General features: G+C 40.2%; 1 protein-coding gene across 1 annotated transcript in view; it reads left to right on the top strand.

The window, feature by feature from the left end:
- The window catches only part of spred1 (sprouty related EVH1 domain containing 1), a 43,284-nt gene that overhangs the window by 15,595 nt on the left and 9,192 nt on the right, over positions 1 to 18,497 (top strand). The window contains exons 2-4 of the mRNA XM_061742907.1: positions 3,715 to 3,985; positions 9,854 to 10,022; positions 14,663 to 14,709. Of these exons, the coding sequence (XP_061598891.1) occupies positions 3,715 to 3,985; positions 9,854 to 10,022; positions 14,663 to 14,709 (487 nt within the window). The remainder of the gene's footprint in view (positions 1 to 3,714; positions 3,986 to 9,853; positions 10,023 to 14,662; positions 14,710 to 18,497) is intronic.

Genomic DNA, 18,497 nt, shown 5'->3' with positions numbered 1-18,497 from the left:
ATTTAACGCGGAGCCATAACTCAGGCTTTAGTCAGTTTTGTTATGAAACTTCCGTCATGTTTCAGGATGGCAGTAGCTTTCACATGAAAAGAAATCTAAAAAAAAGGCCCTGGATTTAATGCTTAGTGACTTTTAGATTAATTACTAACCAAAAGCTTGGACACTCAGGTTTGCCAAGGGTGGGGCAGGAAGAAGACCAAAGGTCAGCTTTATTGAGTAGGCTCAAAGAGGAGGCAGAAAGAGATGATGCAGCTATTCATCTTTTAGATTGATAGTTAAACATTTGTTATATGTCACAGATGGTGCTATCCTTACCCTTAGTCACCAGTCATCAGATTTGGACACAGCTTGAGAAGACATTCTGAACAAGAATCTCAGACACTGTGACAACATCTTTATTGGTTAACGTGACCAGAGAAACACTGTGTCACAGGAAGACATCCAGCCATCACGTTGTTGAGTTCTTTACTGTACGCCCTCTGATATTTCCCCGTCTTTAATATGTAACCTGTAGTTAGTGCAAATTGCTGCCCTCCGCTGCCTTGACCTTTGTCATTTTCGATGGACCAATGCAGTGTTATCTAATCAGGGAAACGTCTGACTCCAGGTGAGCAAGAGGAACAAAATTGATATCTTGTTTTATAATTTTGTTGCCTAATGTACTGTATAATTATTGCAATTATAGTTCGTAATAAATCAGCATATCTTTTGTAATATACTTTTGATGAGTTGGCACAATATAGCAAATTATTTACTGTATTCACCTCTGTTATCAGAGATTTGTTATGATGTTATGATTTGTGTCCATTATGGAAATTTAGCCTCCTTTCCATTATGAGAAAGTTTGATATTTGAATAGCGACACGTGTTTTTACAACGCTCGGGTTGATCTATTGACTTCTGAAATTGGCCAGTCTCCTGACTGATTACCGTAGCTGATCAGTATGATTCTGTGCTCAAATGAGCTTCACATTAGTTTTGTGTACAGTAACATTGCCACAGCCTTACAAGCTACAGTTCCTCACCACAGGGTTAAGAAGACACAAACCGAACAATTTGTTTTGGAATTTTGATTAATTTATATGCATCAGAAAAATTACAGAAAAAAAAGAGGGAGTGAATGTGTAACATGCTCATTTTTCTTCTGAAGGGTAAAGGGCAAAACACCGACTGCAGACTTCAAAAGCTTGGATCAATAACTCAAAGCAAAATATTTAAAAAATACACATCATGCTAAAGTCAAGTTTCTCTAAAGTGGACAGTGGCTTGAAACCAATTTTTCACCTAAGCTTGCCATGCTACACAGATGACATTGATCTTTGTGCAGGTGGTATTGAGGTGAGCATGCTTTGAAACAACATCATCAACAAAGAGGAATATGTCTGCTGTGCTTTTAGGGAATGTGTTGCAGTTCATTTTCATTTAAAAATTGTTCAGCAATTGTCATTCACTGTATGAATTATTTCTTGGCTGTTGTGTAGTTACAGTTGAAAAAATTCCAAAACATGCCGGTAGGCACTTACATACTGGCGTTCTGTAACATTTCAAGTGGGCCACCAATTTTATTCTATTGGCCTTTTTACATACTGGCTCAAACACGAGAGTAAAATACAGCTGTGTGTCCTTACATACACGAAACCGGCATCCCAGAACCAACGTGTGACTCGCCGTCATGTGCGGGAAACGAGATAGCAGGTGTCAATCACGTTCATTGCGCTCATATTAATAAATTATTAAAAAATTATAAAAAAATAATAAAAATAGAAGCAGAAGAGGAGAAGATGCTGTCAGCTTTCTTCATATTGTTACGGTCCTTTTAACAGGAGCGTGTATGAGCGGGATGCACAGTTGCACAAGAGAGGCATGTGGATGAGAGTGGCGGTTTGTGGGGCGCGCTAATGTTGAAAAGTCAACCGTGAAGGTTCGAAGAATGTAACTAGACAGAATCAGCTGCATGTACAGCATCAGTACAGTAAATAAAAACAATGCGACTCCTTCACCTGGAAGTGTACGGGTCTTTTCACCAGCTGCTGTTTCATTTGTGAGCAGGTTTTAACTACGAGCTTTGTTCTTACGACTATGGTCGGCATACGTACAACATGATCAGGAAGTTGTTAAGTTTTCACACTTCTCACAGGCTTATGGAATGAGGGGATGGCCCTTACATATACAACCAGTCTCTACTTTTTCTCGCCTTTTGGTCTACCACGGGCGGAGAAAAGAGGTGATCTAATTTCACGCCTTTCTGGAAAGTGGTTCTTGCATGCAGGCACCACGCAAAGAAATGCCAGTATGTAAGCGCGTAGTGTATCATTACATCTTTGACATTGTGTGTGTTTCCTATGTGGGAGAATATCAATATGCTTCTCTGGTTTCTCATCTGGGAGGGAAAAACCCCTAAACCAAACAAGTTTACTGCTTTGTGCCACATTGTGTTTTCCTTTTTATTAATATGCTTTCCTCGAGTTAAATAATGTCACATATTGTACATGACAATCCTACAGTGTTAACCCTTTGATTCAAAGCAAAGAGAGCAATCTGAGCTGCAGCCCCTGTCATGTGTTATCTAGTTTATAACCACCTGCTCTAGGTGGAAGGTTGGAAATCAGCGGTGGTCAGAGTCTGAACTTGACCACATGGTCAGTCACCCTCTGGCCGGGGTTAAACATAACTGACTACTTCTAGGTGTTTTTTACACACAGACACACACAGACGCACACAAAAATACTAGTTATTTGGGATTTTGTTGTTGTTTAAGTGTCAGAATGTCATGTGGTGTGACCGTCCGACCATGACTCTTGTTTTGAAAACTTTTTTTGAAATGTTTTAAATCAATCTTCTGCCCTATCTGGCATGATTTCCGAAATGTCTTGTAGTCCTGTGTAAGATTGCAACACATTTGTATTTATATTTCCATCATAATATACAAACAAAGTTTGACTGATGATGTCCATTTAATGAAATATCATGTGACCATTAAAAAAACAACCATTTTTGTATAATACTGAAAAAAAAGATGTCAAGATGTTAAGGAAATTAATTTATTTTAATATGAACCATGGTTGCACCACATGACCTTTTTTAAGGCTAGTGCCAATTCATCTTGACAAAAAACTCTGAATTCACTTAATTTAAAATGTTTATATGAATTTATGTGTACACAACATTCTTAATGTTTGAACTACTGCAATAGATATTCTTTTTTTTATTATTTTAAAATTGACCTGTTGAAAATCCTTATTCGTCATTGACCCATATATATATATATATGAACAAATTGACTATTAATATGTTTTTGTGCATTATACGCACTGTACTACAACGTTTTTGTTGAAGCTTAACTTTAAAGATGTTATTTGGGTATAGTTATGGTTGTCCACAGCACAGTTTGTCTTACAAAGCTAAATGTATTCTTTTTATTGTATCCAATTCAAAACTACAAATAAAGTTCCCACCAAAGCTGTCAGATGCCAAGGAAATAGTTTTTGGTCCAGCTCTGTTAATCACACTGCGCTTCAGCTTTTACTATGTGGGCTGATGTTTCACGTAGGCCGAGGATACAGTATGTAGTTCTGATATTTTTGTAGTCCAGGTGATATAATCAAAAGCACAAAGGAAAGAAAAGTTGACGTATGCTGGTTATTGAGGTTTTTTTCCCATGTGGTGTGTTAACTAAAAGCATCTTTTCCTTTTATCCTCTTCCCCCCTCTATAGTGACAGTTATGCGCGTGTGAGAGCAGTGGTCATGACTCGGGATGACTCCAGCGGTGGGTGGCTTCCCTTGGGGGGTGGAGGCCTGAGCTGTGTCACCGTCTATAAGGTTAGCCGTGCGGACGACAGCAGCAGTACCCACAGTGGAGGCAGCGGAGGAAGCGGGAGTAACCTCAGCCCGTGTAGCCCCAGTCCTAGTCCCAGCCCAAGCCCTTGTCCCAGTCCCACCACGGTGGAATTCCACATCAGGGGCGAACGGCTCAAAGACAAATTGGTAAGACACCGTTAATTCTATATGATACAATGTGTACTTTGATATTGATGGTCAACACACAACTAGCTGGGTCTTTACTCTCCTATGATTGCACATACATCTGTTCATACAAGAAATGATGTGAATGAGATCATCATGAACCCCACTCTTCCAGACTGCCCACCCCCTTTCTCCGTCTTACTCACACTCTCTCACTCACAGGAAGTGGGTTTTTTGGCTTTACTCCATTTTCTTCCTGAAAATAGGAGCAATCTGCGTGATCCTGTGATACATCATGACATCATTGGAGAGAAGGGCAGATTACTCAAGAAAAGAATGTGGGATGAGGGATGTGGGAAACTCAACGAACATAGAAGGGACCAGAAGGATGGAATATGGGCTTCAAATTCATTCTAGCTCAAATGTAAAGGCAGTAAGCAGTAAAAAAATGTTTTTCATTACTTTAGTACTGTGATCCAGACTATATAATTTCCCATAAGTAATATTGGGGCTTCTAATTACAAAGCTGTATGAGCATCACTTTAGTGTTACCACAACACATTTTTTTTTTGCAACTTTACTGCATTATATATTAATAGGTAATAATTGATCTACAGAAATGAACAAGCTCATTTTTGAAAGGAAAAAAAGAAACAAAAGGAAGGAGAGCTTCAAGATTTGAAAAAAAAAAGAAACAAGTGCTACCTGTCATGTTTAGACACAGGGTCTCAGTCAAATGAGTGGAAAAGTGTGTCCAAACTTTAGACTGCTAGTGTAAGTTAAATTGATTATCTTTTAAAAAACATATACAAATTTATTGACCCCATTTGGAAAAAGAAAAAAAAAACATTAATAGAGTTTCTAATAGGGGTGTGTATTGGCAAGATACGTATCATAATACATGTATCACGATACAATACCTATTGTAACAGTGTGATATATCAAAAGTATTTTACTTTGTTAACTTAGTCTGCATTGCATAGGTGCTTTGTAGGCCAAGTTCAAAAAAAGCCTTTGCAAATATATTGCATAAGTAAAAATAGAAAGAAAATATGAAGAAAATAAAAATAAAGAACATAGACACTGAAGTTGCTAGCCAAATATGTGACTGAACGCAGAATATTGAAAATAAGGTGTATTGTTACATACATGTAAATTTGGAATAGGTTTTTCCTAATAAATCGATATTAGGATATGACAAATCGATATTTTAATAGGGTGATGAAGTATCGCGATATATTGCTGTATAGATATTTTTTCACACTCCTAGCTTCTATAAACTGAAATGTCCGTTAGTTAGCAAAGTATTCATCATTCATGCAGTACAGGTGAATTATTCAGAATGTGTTAGGGTTTAGTTGATTGAAGTTATGTAGATGTCACTTCCAGTAAGAAGTTCACTTTGACTTCACTTTTTCAGATCATTAAATGAAACCCACAGTTGCATGTAGGCTCTTCATTTACAATGTCTCAGTTTGTAGAGAGGTCAGTGAATGTTCATTCACACAGAAAATCAGACATTATATATATTTTTTCTGTTCATAAAAATGATAGTTTGATAGATAGGAGGGTGAAGTGAAGGGGAGTGACAGGAGGGTGTTTACTGAACAGACAAGGAAAGGCGACAGCCTGGTTTTGTTATGACGACAGGCTCACTCTCCTTTCCCTCTATCACATGATGTGCACACATGTGAACACGCGCACACACACACACACACACACACACACACACACGCACACACACACACACACACACACACACACACACACACACACACACACACACTTCTCCTTGTGATGTTTCATATGATGACAGCAAAGTCGTATATTTCCATCTCTCACTGGTGTGCCATATTGTAAACGTTTAGCTGCAACATCTCAAAGGGTGGTCATAAAATGATGCTAAATGGCCAAGTCTAGAGCCCTGCAGTAGAAATCTTTGCTTCTCTTTTCATGTGGCTACGTGAACAGTTCTTTTGTTTTTTTAATGGGGGGTAAAAAAAAAGAAAAGCTTTCCGTATGTATTATGAATTGAGTACAGCTGTTGCTTGTGTTGGTTATTTTTTATTTATTTTATTCCCACTAACAGTTAGGCTAGTTATTTAATACCGGCCCCTCAACATGTTTAAGTATCTCTTGATGTGACACCCTAAGTTTCTTTAAATCGTAGTCGTTGCTCCTTATATGGTGGCTCTGCTGCTGAGTGTGTGTGGTCTGAATAAGAAATGACAAAAAAGAAAAAGAAAACCCACGGACATCCTCAAACAGTTACATTTTGAGTGCAATTGGTATTTACTCATGAATGACCGGATCCAAACAGCACTGATGGGAACATAACACATGGGTTTGTCTAAACAGAAACACGTGTTTCTCCATTGTGATTGTTTATCCATTGCTTGGAAACTGACAGCAACAATTCACAGACAAGAAAATACTTGACTCATCGATTTTTATCTGCCTGTAAGACAGGTAGAGGAACAGAGTATGAACTGTCACAATCTTGCTCTAAGCTGTTAAAAAAGATCCAGAATGTGCTGCTTCAATTATCGCAGATCAGTGATAAAAGAATGATTAAAGTCTGAAACTATTTGTGTGAGAATGAATGACTGCATACCAGAAAAAGAAGAGGCCACCACGACGCACAGAATCAGATTTTCTAGACGATGTGACATTACATGTTTGTCCATGGGGTGTCTAAATGGCCTCTTTGACTCAACTCTCTGTGTTTTGCATTTATGGTGGGTTTGTGTTTGGAGCGTTGCTATCCAAGCATGTGTGTGGCAGAAAAGTGGGTGGGACGGGATTGTTATTTTTCAGACATGACGTTGAAACGGTTGTGGACTCCGGGCTACTGTTCTGGGATGTGGTGAAACACCCCCATCACAGCTAGATATCCCAGCCACAACATCAAGCACTCAAGTGCATGCAGGTCTGGGGAAATGCCACCCAGTCCCAGCCGGGTGTTGGCGGCGGCCGCGGCGTTGGCGCGGCTCATCGTCTTGAGGGTATTTTGAAGGAAGAGGCAGTGATAATTCCAAGTTTGGGGGTGGTGGGAAACAACAACCACATCTTACCACAGTATACTTGTCTTTACAGTAAGACCAGTGTTTTGATCTGAGGTAATCAAAAGACTGTAATTATGTTGTGTGAATGACGATGAAAACTCACCATTCATGAAGATGCCAGAAAAAGAAGAGCTTGTTCAGTGTTTGAAAGGTTGTTCAGTTTAATAAGTAGTGTCTAAAACATAAAAAGAGCATTGTTGATCGTTTTTTTTTAGGGATATATATTTTTGTCTCTTTTTAAAAAGGGTGTGATGTCTTTTAGAAACAGAAACCTGAGCCAGAAAAAGGGAAAACAGATTGATGATCAGAGAGTAAAACGGCACAATTTTGACCGGCAGAAATTACATGATTGGGATGCGGAAGCTATGAAAGGAATTTAAAAATGAGTAAGGTGTAGTCAAAGAGCAGGAAATGGAGGTGGAGCCAGATGGATGGGAGACGGAGGAAAATAAGTGGGGAGGGGGGGGTCTGTCTGTAAGCGCAGTGATGCGGCACAGACTGTGCTGGTGATGACTCAGCTGACTCTCCATATAGCTACCAATCACTTTCTTCCTCGCTCTCTCGCCATCCCTCTTTTCTCCTCTGAGTCTCTGACTCTCTTGAAACTACAGATCCAGTTGGTTGGTGATCACTTACCATTCCAGATCTGGGATTATGACAAATGTCTAAACATTTCTTCCACCCTGTCACTGGTATTGTTTCGCTTCCATGGTTGATACACCAGTGAATAGTGAATAGTCCACGCTAACTCCAAGGGAGGGGGTGTATTCACCGTTAGCCTTAATAATATGGTTATTTTGACTCCTATTGGCCACCAAATGATCTTTTATTAACTTTATATTTAAGGTGTCTTCAAATTTGTATTTAACATTAATGCCATTGAAATTGTTTTGCTTTCATTAAAAAAAAAAAAACAACCTCATTTTATTTCAAGATGACTACAATGTACAGGACTGTCTCAGAAAATTAGAAAATTGTGATAAAGTTCTTTATTTTCTGTAATGCATTTAAAAAAACAAAAATGTCATACATTCTGTATTCTTTACAAATCAACTGAAATATTGCAAGCCTTTTATTATTTTAATATTGCTGATTATGGTTTACAGTTTAAGATTAAGATTCCCAGAATATTCTAATTTATTGAGATAGGATATTTGAGTTTTCTTACGCTGTAGGGCTTCCAATATTTCAGTTGATTTGTAATGAATCCAGAATGTATGACATTTTTGTTTTTGTAATTGCATTACAGAAAATCACAATATTCTAATTTTCTGTCGTTTTATTCTTAACATTGCTATTGAAGTCATAGCATGTGTATCGTTACACTATAGAGTAGCTTGATTTTACTTTCCCTTCCCTCATCTCACGTTTCTTTTGTTTAATGAAGTGTCCTCCATCTATCTTCCTCAGATTTTGCTCTCACATATCTTCACAACTGTTTGCATGTCTCACATTCATCCATCGTTGTCCCTCCCTTCCTTGAACATATCCTGTCTGTGTTCTCTGTCTGTCTCTTTTTCTCAAAAGGTGACTCCTCCTCTTCTCTTTTCTTTGAGCACATTGTGGAATGTGGTGTTAAGTGTCATGCTCTATGCAACTGCGATACTTCCTCCTCCGTGAGGCCTTGTTGCATGCTCACCTTACCTGCTCCGGCTCCATTCGGTCTCGCCTCCACACTCACCTCCCACAAAACCTCCTCACTTTCCTTGTCATCCCATCCTCTCACGCCCAGATGCAGACACACTAGAGAGAATGTACACCTTTTATCACAAACCTTTTGTACTGTGCATGTTGACTGTAGTCTAGGTCTGGAGGGGTCATTTCAACCATCAATTATTGTTTTTTTTGTCTGTTTTTTTTACGATTAACCTCCCCAAAATGCATTTGCACTGTAAATATGGGTTAAGACTAGGATCATTGAGCTTTTCGTCACACCGGCTTCTGTGCTTTTACATTCTCTCTTGCAGATCACCATGAGTACACTCACACATTCACACCCTGTTAAGCCAGCTCTCCTGCATGTCAGTAACAACCTCACGGGCCTTAATGGCCGTCTCTCATTTCATTTAATCCGTCTGGAAGAAGGCTGAGAGGCAGCCTAGAAGCACCGATTAATAATAGACGTTTGGAAACTTAGCCCCTCTCTGCCCTGCTCTCGGACATCCTGGCTACAGCCCCAACCTTCTCCTACCAACACTGCTCATTCACTTTCTCATCATCTGCACTGAGAAACCTGCCTTTAGGAACATGTTTATCAGGTTGTCTTTAAAGACATGTGTTTGTTTGCTTATTAACAACTTTGTATGTTGGGTGAAATGGATCTAATATGTGACATTACTACAGCTCTTGAAGTTGGATGAATAATGAAATGTGTTTTTCTGAGTAAACTGCTTCCTCAAACCATGAAACCACATTGCTTAGAGGTTTGAGTCTGTTTACAAGCATCATGAAATATAAAAAAAGATTGTTAAACTGTGTGTGTGTGTGTGTGTGTGTGTGTGTGTGTGTGTGTGTGTGTGTGTGTGTGTGTGCGTGCGTGCGTGCGTGCGTGCGTGCGTGTGTGTGTGTGTGTGTATATATATTGTATATATACAATGTTTATATATATATATATATATATATATATATATATATATATATATATATATATATATATATATATATATATATATATACAATGTTTATATATATATATATATATATATATATATATATATATACAATGTTTATATATGTGTGTGTGTGTGTATAATATGTTTATATATGTGTGTGTGTGTGTGTGTGTGTATATATATAATATGTTTATGTGTGTATGTGTTTTCAGGTGGTACTGGAGTGCGTTTTGCAGAGAGACCTCATCTACAACAAGGTCACTCCGATCTTCCACCATTGGAGAATCAACGATAAGAAGTTTGGCCTGACGTTCCAGAGCCCGGCAGACGCCCGCGCCTTCGACCGGGGCATACGCCGGGCCATCGAGGATATCACCCAAGGTGTGTGTTGCTTGTAGTTATTTTCTGGTGTGTGGGGGGAAATCAGCAACCAGTTACAGTATTTTCTGGACTATAAGCCGCACATGCATATAAGCCGCATCCGCTCGATTTTTAAAAAAAGAATTAAAAAAAGATATACAAGCCGCACCTATAAGCCGCATCCGCTCAATTTAAAAAAAAAAAAGATACGCAAGCCGCAGATATTTCTGTTGTTAGATTAGATATTTACTACATGTACAGAAGGATTTTGAACTGTAAATGATGTACATGTTTGTACCTAAATAGATCCTTTCCTAACAGTGTCTTTTAACACGGCAGCAACTTTGCTGATTAAAACGGGACAGAACCAAGAGAAAATAACCGCTATTTATTTATCTATTTATCTGTTTCCAATCTGCTTCTACCTTCTTCTACCTGCTAAAGAAGAAGTAGCGCATTCTGCTTTGCATTTATTTTGTCTTAGTTTTGATTCTAATTCCGGTTAGAGCGCCCCGGAGAGGAAGAAAAATCCACAGAATAGCTGGACCTTTGTATAAGCCGCATGGTTCAAAACCCATGAAAAAAGTAGCGGCTTATAGTCCAGAAAATACGGTATATTCTCCATTCTTTTTCTGCCCTTCAAAATATCACACTTACTTCCCTCTAAGACAATGCACCATACTGCTGCATGTATGTCTGCAGTGTTTGTACATGTAAAGAAAGTTGAGTGACTGCTCCTGAATGTGGTATGAATGGTGGGAATTTACAGCCTGTAATTTCTGCTTGTTTATCTTTGCCTTGTAATGGCTGACCTGGCCTCCGTTCTACGAGAGATGAGTAGCATTGATGACTCCACCAGCGCTGCTGCTTGCTCACTGAACCGGAGCATAACCCCTCCTGTGTTATCTTATCAGTCTCACAGCTGCCCAGATAATCTCGCTACTTCCTGTTCAGACTGGCTCTGCAATGCTTTACCTGTGGGAACAATAGGAAAAGCTGCTAGAATGGTGACAATCCGGGGATAGAACCAAGCTTTAGTTAGCTGAAACCCGACCTGGCTGCAGTTTTTTGTTCCTCCGAGGCTTTGTAAGTAAGAATGTCTGAAGACTTGTTAGACTACTCCTGCAACTTTAGAAGAAAAAAAAAGAAGAGGGGAAACAAAAAGGCTACACTTCATACTCCTGTGTGGAGTTGAGTTGAAAGCTTTGGGTTCTGATAAGGGCTGTTTTTCTGTACAGAACCAGAGGTTGCAAAGTCATCCAATTAGTAGAAGAGTTGCCAACTCAGCAATCTGCCACCCAGCACCATGTTACACAAGAGGCTAGCTTGCTGGCTGGGGAGCTATAATCTCTTTTACTGTCTAGACCCGGGAACCCTCGGGAGCAGAGAGGAGGAGGTACAGCAGAACATATCATAAAGGCTTATCAGTGGTGGTCATCAGTTGCTCGTTGCAAGCACTCTTATCTGAGATTTGAACTTCCTGAGTACAAACAATGTCTAGGTAAAAGGTAATTTTACTGCAGGACTGGCTTTTCATGTTAGTTTACCACATGAAACCAGACAAGGGAAGGATGATGTCTTACTGTAAAGATAACAGTTAAGATAATGCTGTACTGAAGGTCGTTTTTTCACATCAATTGTTTGATTGAAGTCAATTCGAGGATTAATCAGAAGCTATTTTGATCATTATTTAATAATTTCAAATAGTTTCTTAGCCTTGTTTGACAATCGACCAAGTTTGGACTGTCAGGATGACTGATGTTCTTGACAGTGATGACCTTACTTTATGTAACTGGGATTCTTTAGGAAACATCTCTGGTATCAGGGTAGCGCAATTATGCACATTGTCCTTGAGACTGTGTAGTTCTGATCTGTTAAATTGTCAACGTTTTTTCCTGTGAATGTCAAGTACAAGCAGGTTATGAAGGGGTTTGACTTCTCCCAACCGTCCTTGCCTTTGTCCGTTTCCCTCTCTCTCGCCTGGTGCCTCCTGTGCTCTGCCGGTGTTGTGTAATGCCTATCTCCAGCGCAGGCAGGCGGGTTCTTCTGTATTCCTGTAGCATCGCTGTGCTGCTGGACTGCTGCGTGAATATGTGTAGGGGGGAGAAGAGGTAGCGCGAGAGAGAGAGAGAGACAGAGAGAGAGAATATGTTTTTTTTTTTGCCTGCGCGTGTGTGCGCACGTGTGTGCATCAGTCTTGCAGTCCTCTGTTGCCATGGCGATGGCGGGCACATGGCACAGGCAGCTTCGCAGCCCAGCATTGTCAAAGTCGTGCTGCAGGAGGCCTCTTTCTCTCAGCGCTGGAGAAATGCACACACAAACACCTTCAGAGAGACGCACAGACAGGCTGGCTGACTGACAGACGAACACAGGCCCGTGGATTCTTCTGTTCTCTCTGCGGCAGGAGCTGCATTATCATGTACAGCTGTCTCCTCACTTAATGGGAAGACTGATGGCACCATGCTTCAAATGAGGCCTCAGGGGTTTTAATTGAATGAACTAAACTTTTAAAGACCCACTTGGTGCTCCATGTACAAATACATCCAAATGGGCATTTTCGAATATTTTTTAAAAGTCCAATCCTTATTGTTTAACTAAGAAAATAAACACGCACACCCACACTAAAATAATCCCACTTAGACATATCTTAAAACCCATAGAAGTGTTTGCTTCTGTGTTCGTGTGCAGAGACACAGCCTTCTACTGGTATTTGCATAGTTTCTTCTTGGTTGCAGGCTTTAGAGTCTGAATCTCAATACTTTATTGGTCCCTTGAAGGGCACTTGTCGGGTACAAACATGAAGAAACACACACAACCCAACAGATGTGCTGAGGTGTACCACCTCTGTTCACACACACGTCCATGGAGCAAAGGCCAGTGTCATGCAAGGGCAAAATTAGCAAGAGAAAAAAAAAAACAGAAAGAAAGTAAAGGAGAAATGGTATGTATCTGCAAGTCAATAAAAATGTATAGGTGTTCAATCAGTCACCAGCTGAAATCGCTATCAGAAATGTTTCTTTTGTTAACAGAAAGTACATTTTCTCATAGTTGGTCAGGAATATGTAGAGATGTGGGCGTGTTTTTGTGTTTTGAAATGCAACAAGGCTGTTGATCTCTGAGGACTGCACTGTCTTTGCCTCATTGAAAAATCTCCTTCCATTATGTTGCATTCACAGACAACTAGGAAGTTTGAGATTTCCTCCAAGAAAAGACAAAGATTTCTCAAGAAGTGAAATATCTTTGACGATAACATAGATGAGACTTTTAGGTGTTTTTTTTTTTTTTTTTGCTGTCAGTCAAAAAATTGTCACTTCTTATTGTAACATTATACATCTGGGAATGTTGAATACATTTCTCGGCAGCAAGGATAAGTCATGTATTGTAGTTTTTTTAACACGCAGACTGCAGGAATCTGCAATCTGCTTTGCAGTAACAGTTCAACAAACCATTTCTTTGTGAGTAAATGTTTGGAGCATTGATACCTACAACCCCAGCAACAGAACCAATTGTATTTGTTGTAATCACAAAAATATGTTCTGTAATATTGTCAGCCTGATGTGTGAAATATTAGCCTGTGACTACCCCGTCAGACAGGGAGGTCTTTTGGGATGCGGAAGTGGAACATGGTCTTTTAACTGAGGCCGGGGTTGCATTATTCTAGCCATACATATTAGATTAACTTCTGTGCACCCCACTAACACAACACAGCTTTCATTTCCCCATCAGGCCACGGAGCAAGTAAAGCAGAAGTCTTGACCTATTCTGGCCTGACAAGAATTACCGTTGCACTTCTCTAAAATACCTAGCAGGAGAGTCGTCCCCCGTCAAGACATGAAATGATTGATGAATGAATGAATAGTATAGCTAAAATGTATTCTATTGGTTGTGTATTCAATAAAGTGGATACAGAGTTTCTGAGTTTCTGAACACTGCAGGTTCCAAACTAAGACCCCGTTTACACGGAGCAAAAACTGTGGTGTTTTCATGCGTTTTGGCCGTTCGTTTACACGAAGCTCAAAGTCACCAAAAACAATCATTTCTGAAAACTCCGGCCAAAGTGGAAATTTGCAAAAACTCCGTCTTCACGTTTGCTTGTAAACGGAGGGAAACGGAGATTTAGGCTTCAGAACGTCACATTATGCGACAGAAATGTCACCAGTGTCATGACTGCGACCTGTGTTTACAATTTGTTTGGCCACCGTCAATATTTTCTTGTATTTTACCTGTTTTATATTCTAAAGTCACACTCCACTTCTCTTTTACTCCAAACGAAAGACTCTCGTTCATCTTGGAAGTAACTGGAAGTTACTCGTGTCATTTGTTGATGTTTTTTTCCAGGATTCTGATTGGCTAGCATGACTTTATGCTTCTCGTTACACTGCCCCCTGTAGGTTTGGCTGCTCATAGCACCTTAACAGCATATTTATGCGGGTTCATGTAAATGAAGAGATTTTTCAAAACGTAGAGGGGGAAATATCCGTTTTTGTAAATACGTGTAAACGTGGCCTAAGAGAGTGAAATGTCACATCACATGCATATGTCTGCATCTGAAAATACATTGGATTTGTTAGGTACAAAACAAGTTTGAAATAAACCTCCTAGGTCTGAGTTGATAAAAATGATCACGTCAGTGTCTTTACTACTACCCTTCTGTCTTCCAGGATGCCGTCCATTTGGAGATGGGGATATTCCTGAGGACGTACTACCGGTGAGTGAGATCAAAGTCAAGACTTTCTGGGAAACAGATGCAATGTTTGTCTGTATGTGTACATCAGGGCCTTTGTGTTGACCTGAGAAGCAAATCTTTGCTTTGAAATTGAAGGCAGGTAACAGTGATAAACTGATGTGCCCCATCTAGGTCCGAACACCTGTCACTGTTTTCAAACTGTTATTGAGACTTACTGGTGTTTAACCAGAGCGAATAAGACCCTGACTCAGGGATGACATACAATCCATTACAGTTTTATTGTGCTTTTGCATAGTTCTTTATTTCTTTAGCTATTTGTTTGGTGTTGACATCTTAATTTACGGAATAAACCTTTGACCAACTCACCCTTCGCTGGTTGGATTATATTAACATTTTGCACAATCCTGTAGATGTATTATGGACAATTAAGGTGTTCATCATTGTCATGTGGCAGGATAGTGACTTAGTGATCGTGTCTGTGGCTGGTTATGAATCTTGTCCACTCTGCAGCAAAGATAGGCTGCAGGTACACTTAAATAGCTCAAGCCAACACACCCAAGTTCACTTAGTTATTAGCTCTCTTACTGGAAATTCATTCAGCTTTTCTACTTATAACTGTAAAGTAGCGTAAGTAGATGGGAGAATAGATGTGAGTCGACATACAAACAATATAGCCTCAATAATCATTTAATGCAGGACTGTTTTTATAGCTGTTCTCATAAAGAAATAAATAAAAACTGTCAAGTTCACCAAGCTGTTTTTATGAGCTAATGTTGGTGTTATTGCACATTATCTTCTGGATGAGAATGTTTATCTTCAAGTATCTTGTACTTTGTGGAAGCTTGTCATTAGAGCGGTGCTGCCCGGTATCAGACACCCTTTTACAACGTGGACTTGAAGATCAGCGACGGAGAGAGAGCTGCGTTCCTGTTGTTGTGGCAAAGTTCCTCTTTAAGGAATCGGTCCGATCATACAGGAAATCCAATGGCACCACAGTTGCTAGGTAGCAGAGGGAGGGAAGAAGGGGGGGTTGCATCTAGAGAGTGGAGGAAGGGGATGTTCACGGGGTTCAGTGAGCCACTAAGGGAGTCACCATGGTGATTTGGCATTCGAATGTTGCGGTTGGAGACCTGGGCTACAGAGAAGGAGAAGTGAACCAAAGGCAAGTGCTGCACCCTGAGAATCGACAAACACCAACACACGATTTGTGACGTTTGCTGCTTGCATGAAGTCCTCCTTTGAGTCGTGAAGATAAAACAAAAACATAGAAAAGGCCTCTTGTTCTCATAAGTCATGGGCCAATTTTGAGGAAGCAGATAAGTCTAGAAAAACTGTGACCTTGTCCAAAGACAGAAAGCAGTTTCTCATCAGAATACGAGGCTACCATCAAGTCTCGTTTAAGTTCCGCTTCAGACATCTGTAAAGATGAGGTTTTCAGATTTACAGGAACTCATCATAGCCTTGCATTCATGCACCTCATTTGACTAGTGTGATAAAGTTTGTTGGTGTGTGTGCGTGTGTGTGTGCGCGCGCAGATGCATTGAAGATTCTCCACCCACTTCCTGGCCACTGAGCCCGAGCAACCACATGTATGCCCTTCACAAACTTACCACAGTCTTCCTCTCATTCAAAACAGACTCCCAACACACACTCAGAGTGTGTAAATGCATCATATTTTACTCGGTGGTTGCACAACACCCTCCTCAGCTGAGATGACCCACTGCCAGCATTGATGCCTCACCATCTCCCACCAGCACAAAGTAAACTGTGTTTTTTTTTGTTTTTCCACCCCCCCTCCTAATGCCACAGGAAGACATCCACATCTAATTTAGCACCGGCAGGAAGTTTTGCCTTATCAGTTTTGCACACATACAGTTTGTTGGTCAGTTGACTTTTACAGCCGTGTGTGCTCGAGGTTTCGCAGCAGTTTCGCCTCCCCTTCTTCTGAAACAAGCAGCAAAAAGATTCATCCTCTGTTTAATACCTTTGGATAGAGGCAGACAAGCAATGAAGAGCAGAAACAAAAAGGGTCAGAATGAGGCCCTTTTTTCTTGGTAATGTCACTGTTTTAAGTTTAGTAATAAACTACAAATAACAGTCTCCATTTCAAAATGCTCTTACCTTATTAACACATTCCAGAAGAAACGTACAGAGGTGTCAAGCAACGAAGTACAAATACTTTGTTACCTTACTTAAGTAGAAATTTTGGTTATCTATAATTCACTGGAGTAATTATTTTTCAGACGACTTTTTACTTTTACTCCTTACATTTTCACGCAATTATCTGTACTTAATTACTCCTTACATTTTAAAAACAGCCTTGTTACTCTATTTCATTTCAGCCTTTAAAAAAAAACTATCCAGTTAAATTGCGCCATCCGGATAGAGTGAATTTGGTTGTGGTTGGATGAGAAGTATAAACTTAATCCCATTCTGACACCCTATTGGTTTGTATGCGTCTGCTCTCTGAAACACATGTTAATGCTCAATAGTACACATATATGGTTCTTTAATATATTTGCATTATACTAAGATGCATTCATTTTCAATGGCTTTTGTCCTTAATGGCTTTATTCCCCCTTACATTACTTTTACTTTTATACTTTAAGTAGTTTTGAAACCAGTACTTTTATACTTTTACTTGAGTAAAAAACTTGAGTTGACACTTCAACTTCTATAGGAGTATTTTTAAACTCTAGTATCTATACTTCTACCTGAGTAATGAATGTGAATACTTTTGACATCTCTGGAAATGTAAAAGTGGCATCAGGGAATATCAAAACATGGAAGGGTTTTTCAATCTAAAGCCACAGGTGACTGGTGATACTGAACATCGAGAGAAAAAGGTGGACAAATAATGACAGTGGTGCTTCGATGTCATTTGAAGATCTCACATTTTTGGCTTTCCCTACACTTCTAAGGTGCAGATTTGAGCAATTGTTGGCGCTCTGAAAATGGTTTTTCGTGGCTAAAAGCTTCTACTGTGGTTGCCGAAACACAAAGAATGGGTTCAAGATGAAGCCGTCGTTCTGAGCCGCACCGACTCTGCCCAGGCTGAGCAGGACTGTGCCGATGCACAGCGCTAATGCTGCCAGTTACTTTTTCTTTTTTTTTTTTTTGTACGTGGCCTGACCCCAGTCTTCCCGGTCCTGACCTCCTGTGCCTTTAAGGGCGGAAGCGCATGTATTCCTGATGTTGATACGGAGCCATGTTGCCCCTGGCTCCCCCCACCTCCCCTCCCTCAGCCAGCCACATCTCTAGGGTCAGATCAGCTCCAGATTGGCCCCCACGCATGCCTTTGAATGGCGGGGCTTAGGCAAGCGCTTTAAAAGGAAGCCCAAGTCTGTTTCCCATTTCGCCCCCCCACCCCCCTCTTCTTTTTACCTCTCCACCCCTCACTTTTTTCCTCTCTTTCTCTCACATACACACACAGCTGTCATCTGGCTTTTTAAGTTCTGCGCTGCATTTCTCCAGCTGGAGCTGGTTTATGACATTCCCTCGGCAGACTCTTGGCCTCTCGTGCTCTCTGTGTTTCTCCCTCGTCTCTGGCTGTAACACAGATACACACATAAATGCAACACAATCATTTTTTCCTGTTCTGTTCTTTCTCTCCTCTTCTCGCCGTCTTCCTGCTCCTCACATTCCCTTGCAGTCACCGTGGATGTGTGTTACACCACTCGGTATGTTTGAAGGAAAAGAGAGCAACGTCACACACACTCACACTCACACTCACACTCACACACACACACACACATACCATGTGTTAGCAGTCTGGAGAAAAGGGGGGAGAGGGTAGAGGAGGGGGCAGA

This window comes from Cololabis saira, chromosome 16, assembly GCF_033807715.1.
Source record: "Cololabis saira isolate AMF1-May2022 chromosome 16, fColSai1.1, whole genome shotgun sequence".
Lineage (NCBI taxonomy): Eukaryota > Metazoa > Chordata > Actinopteri > Beloniformes > Belonidae > Cololabis > Cololabis saira.
This window is presented reverse-complemented; position numbering and strand designations above follow the sequence as displayed.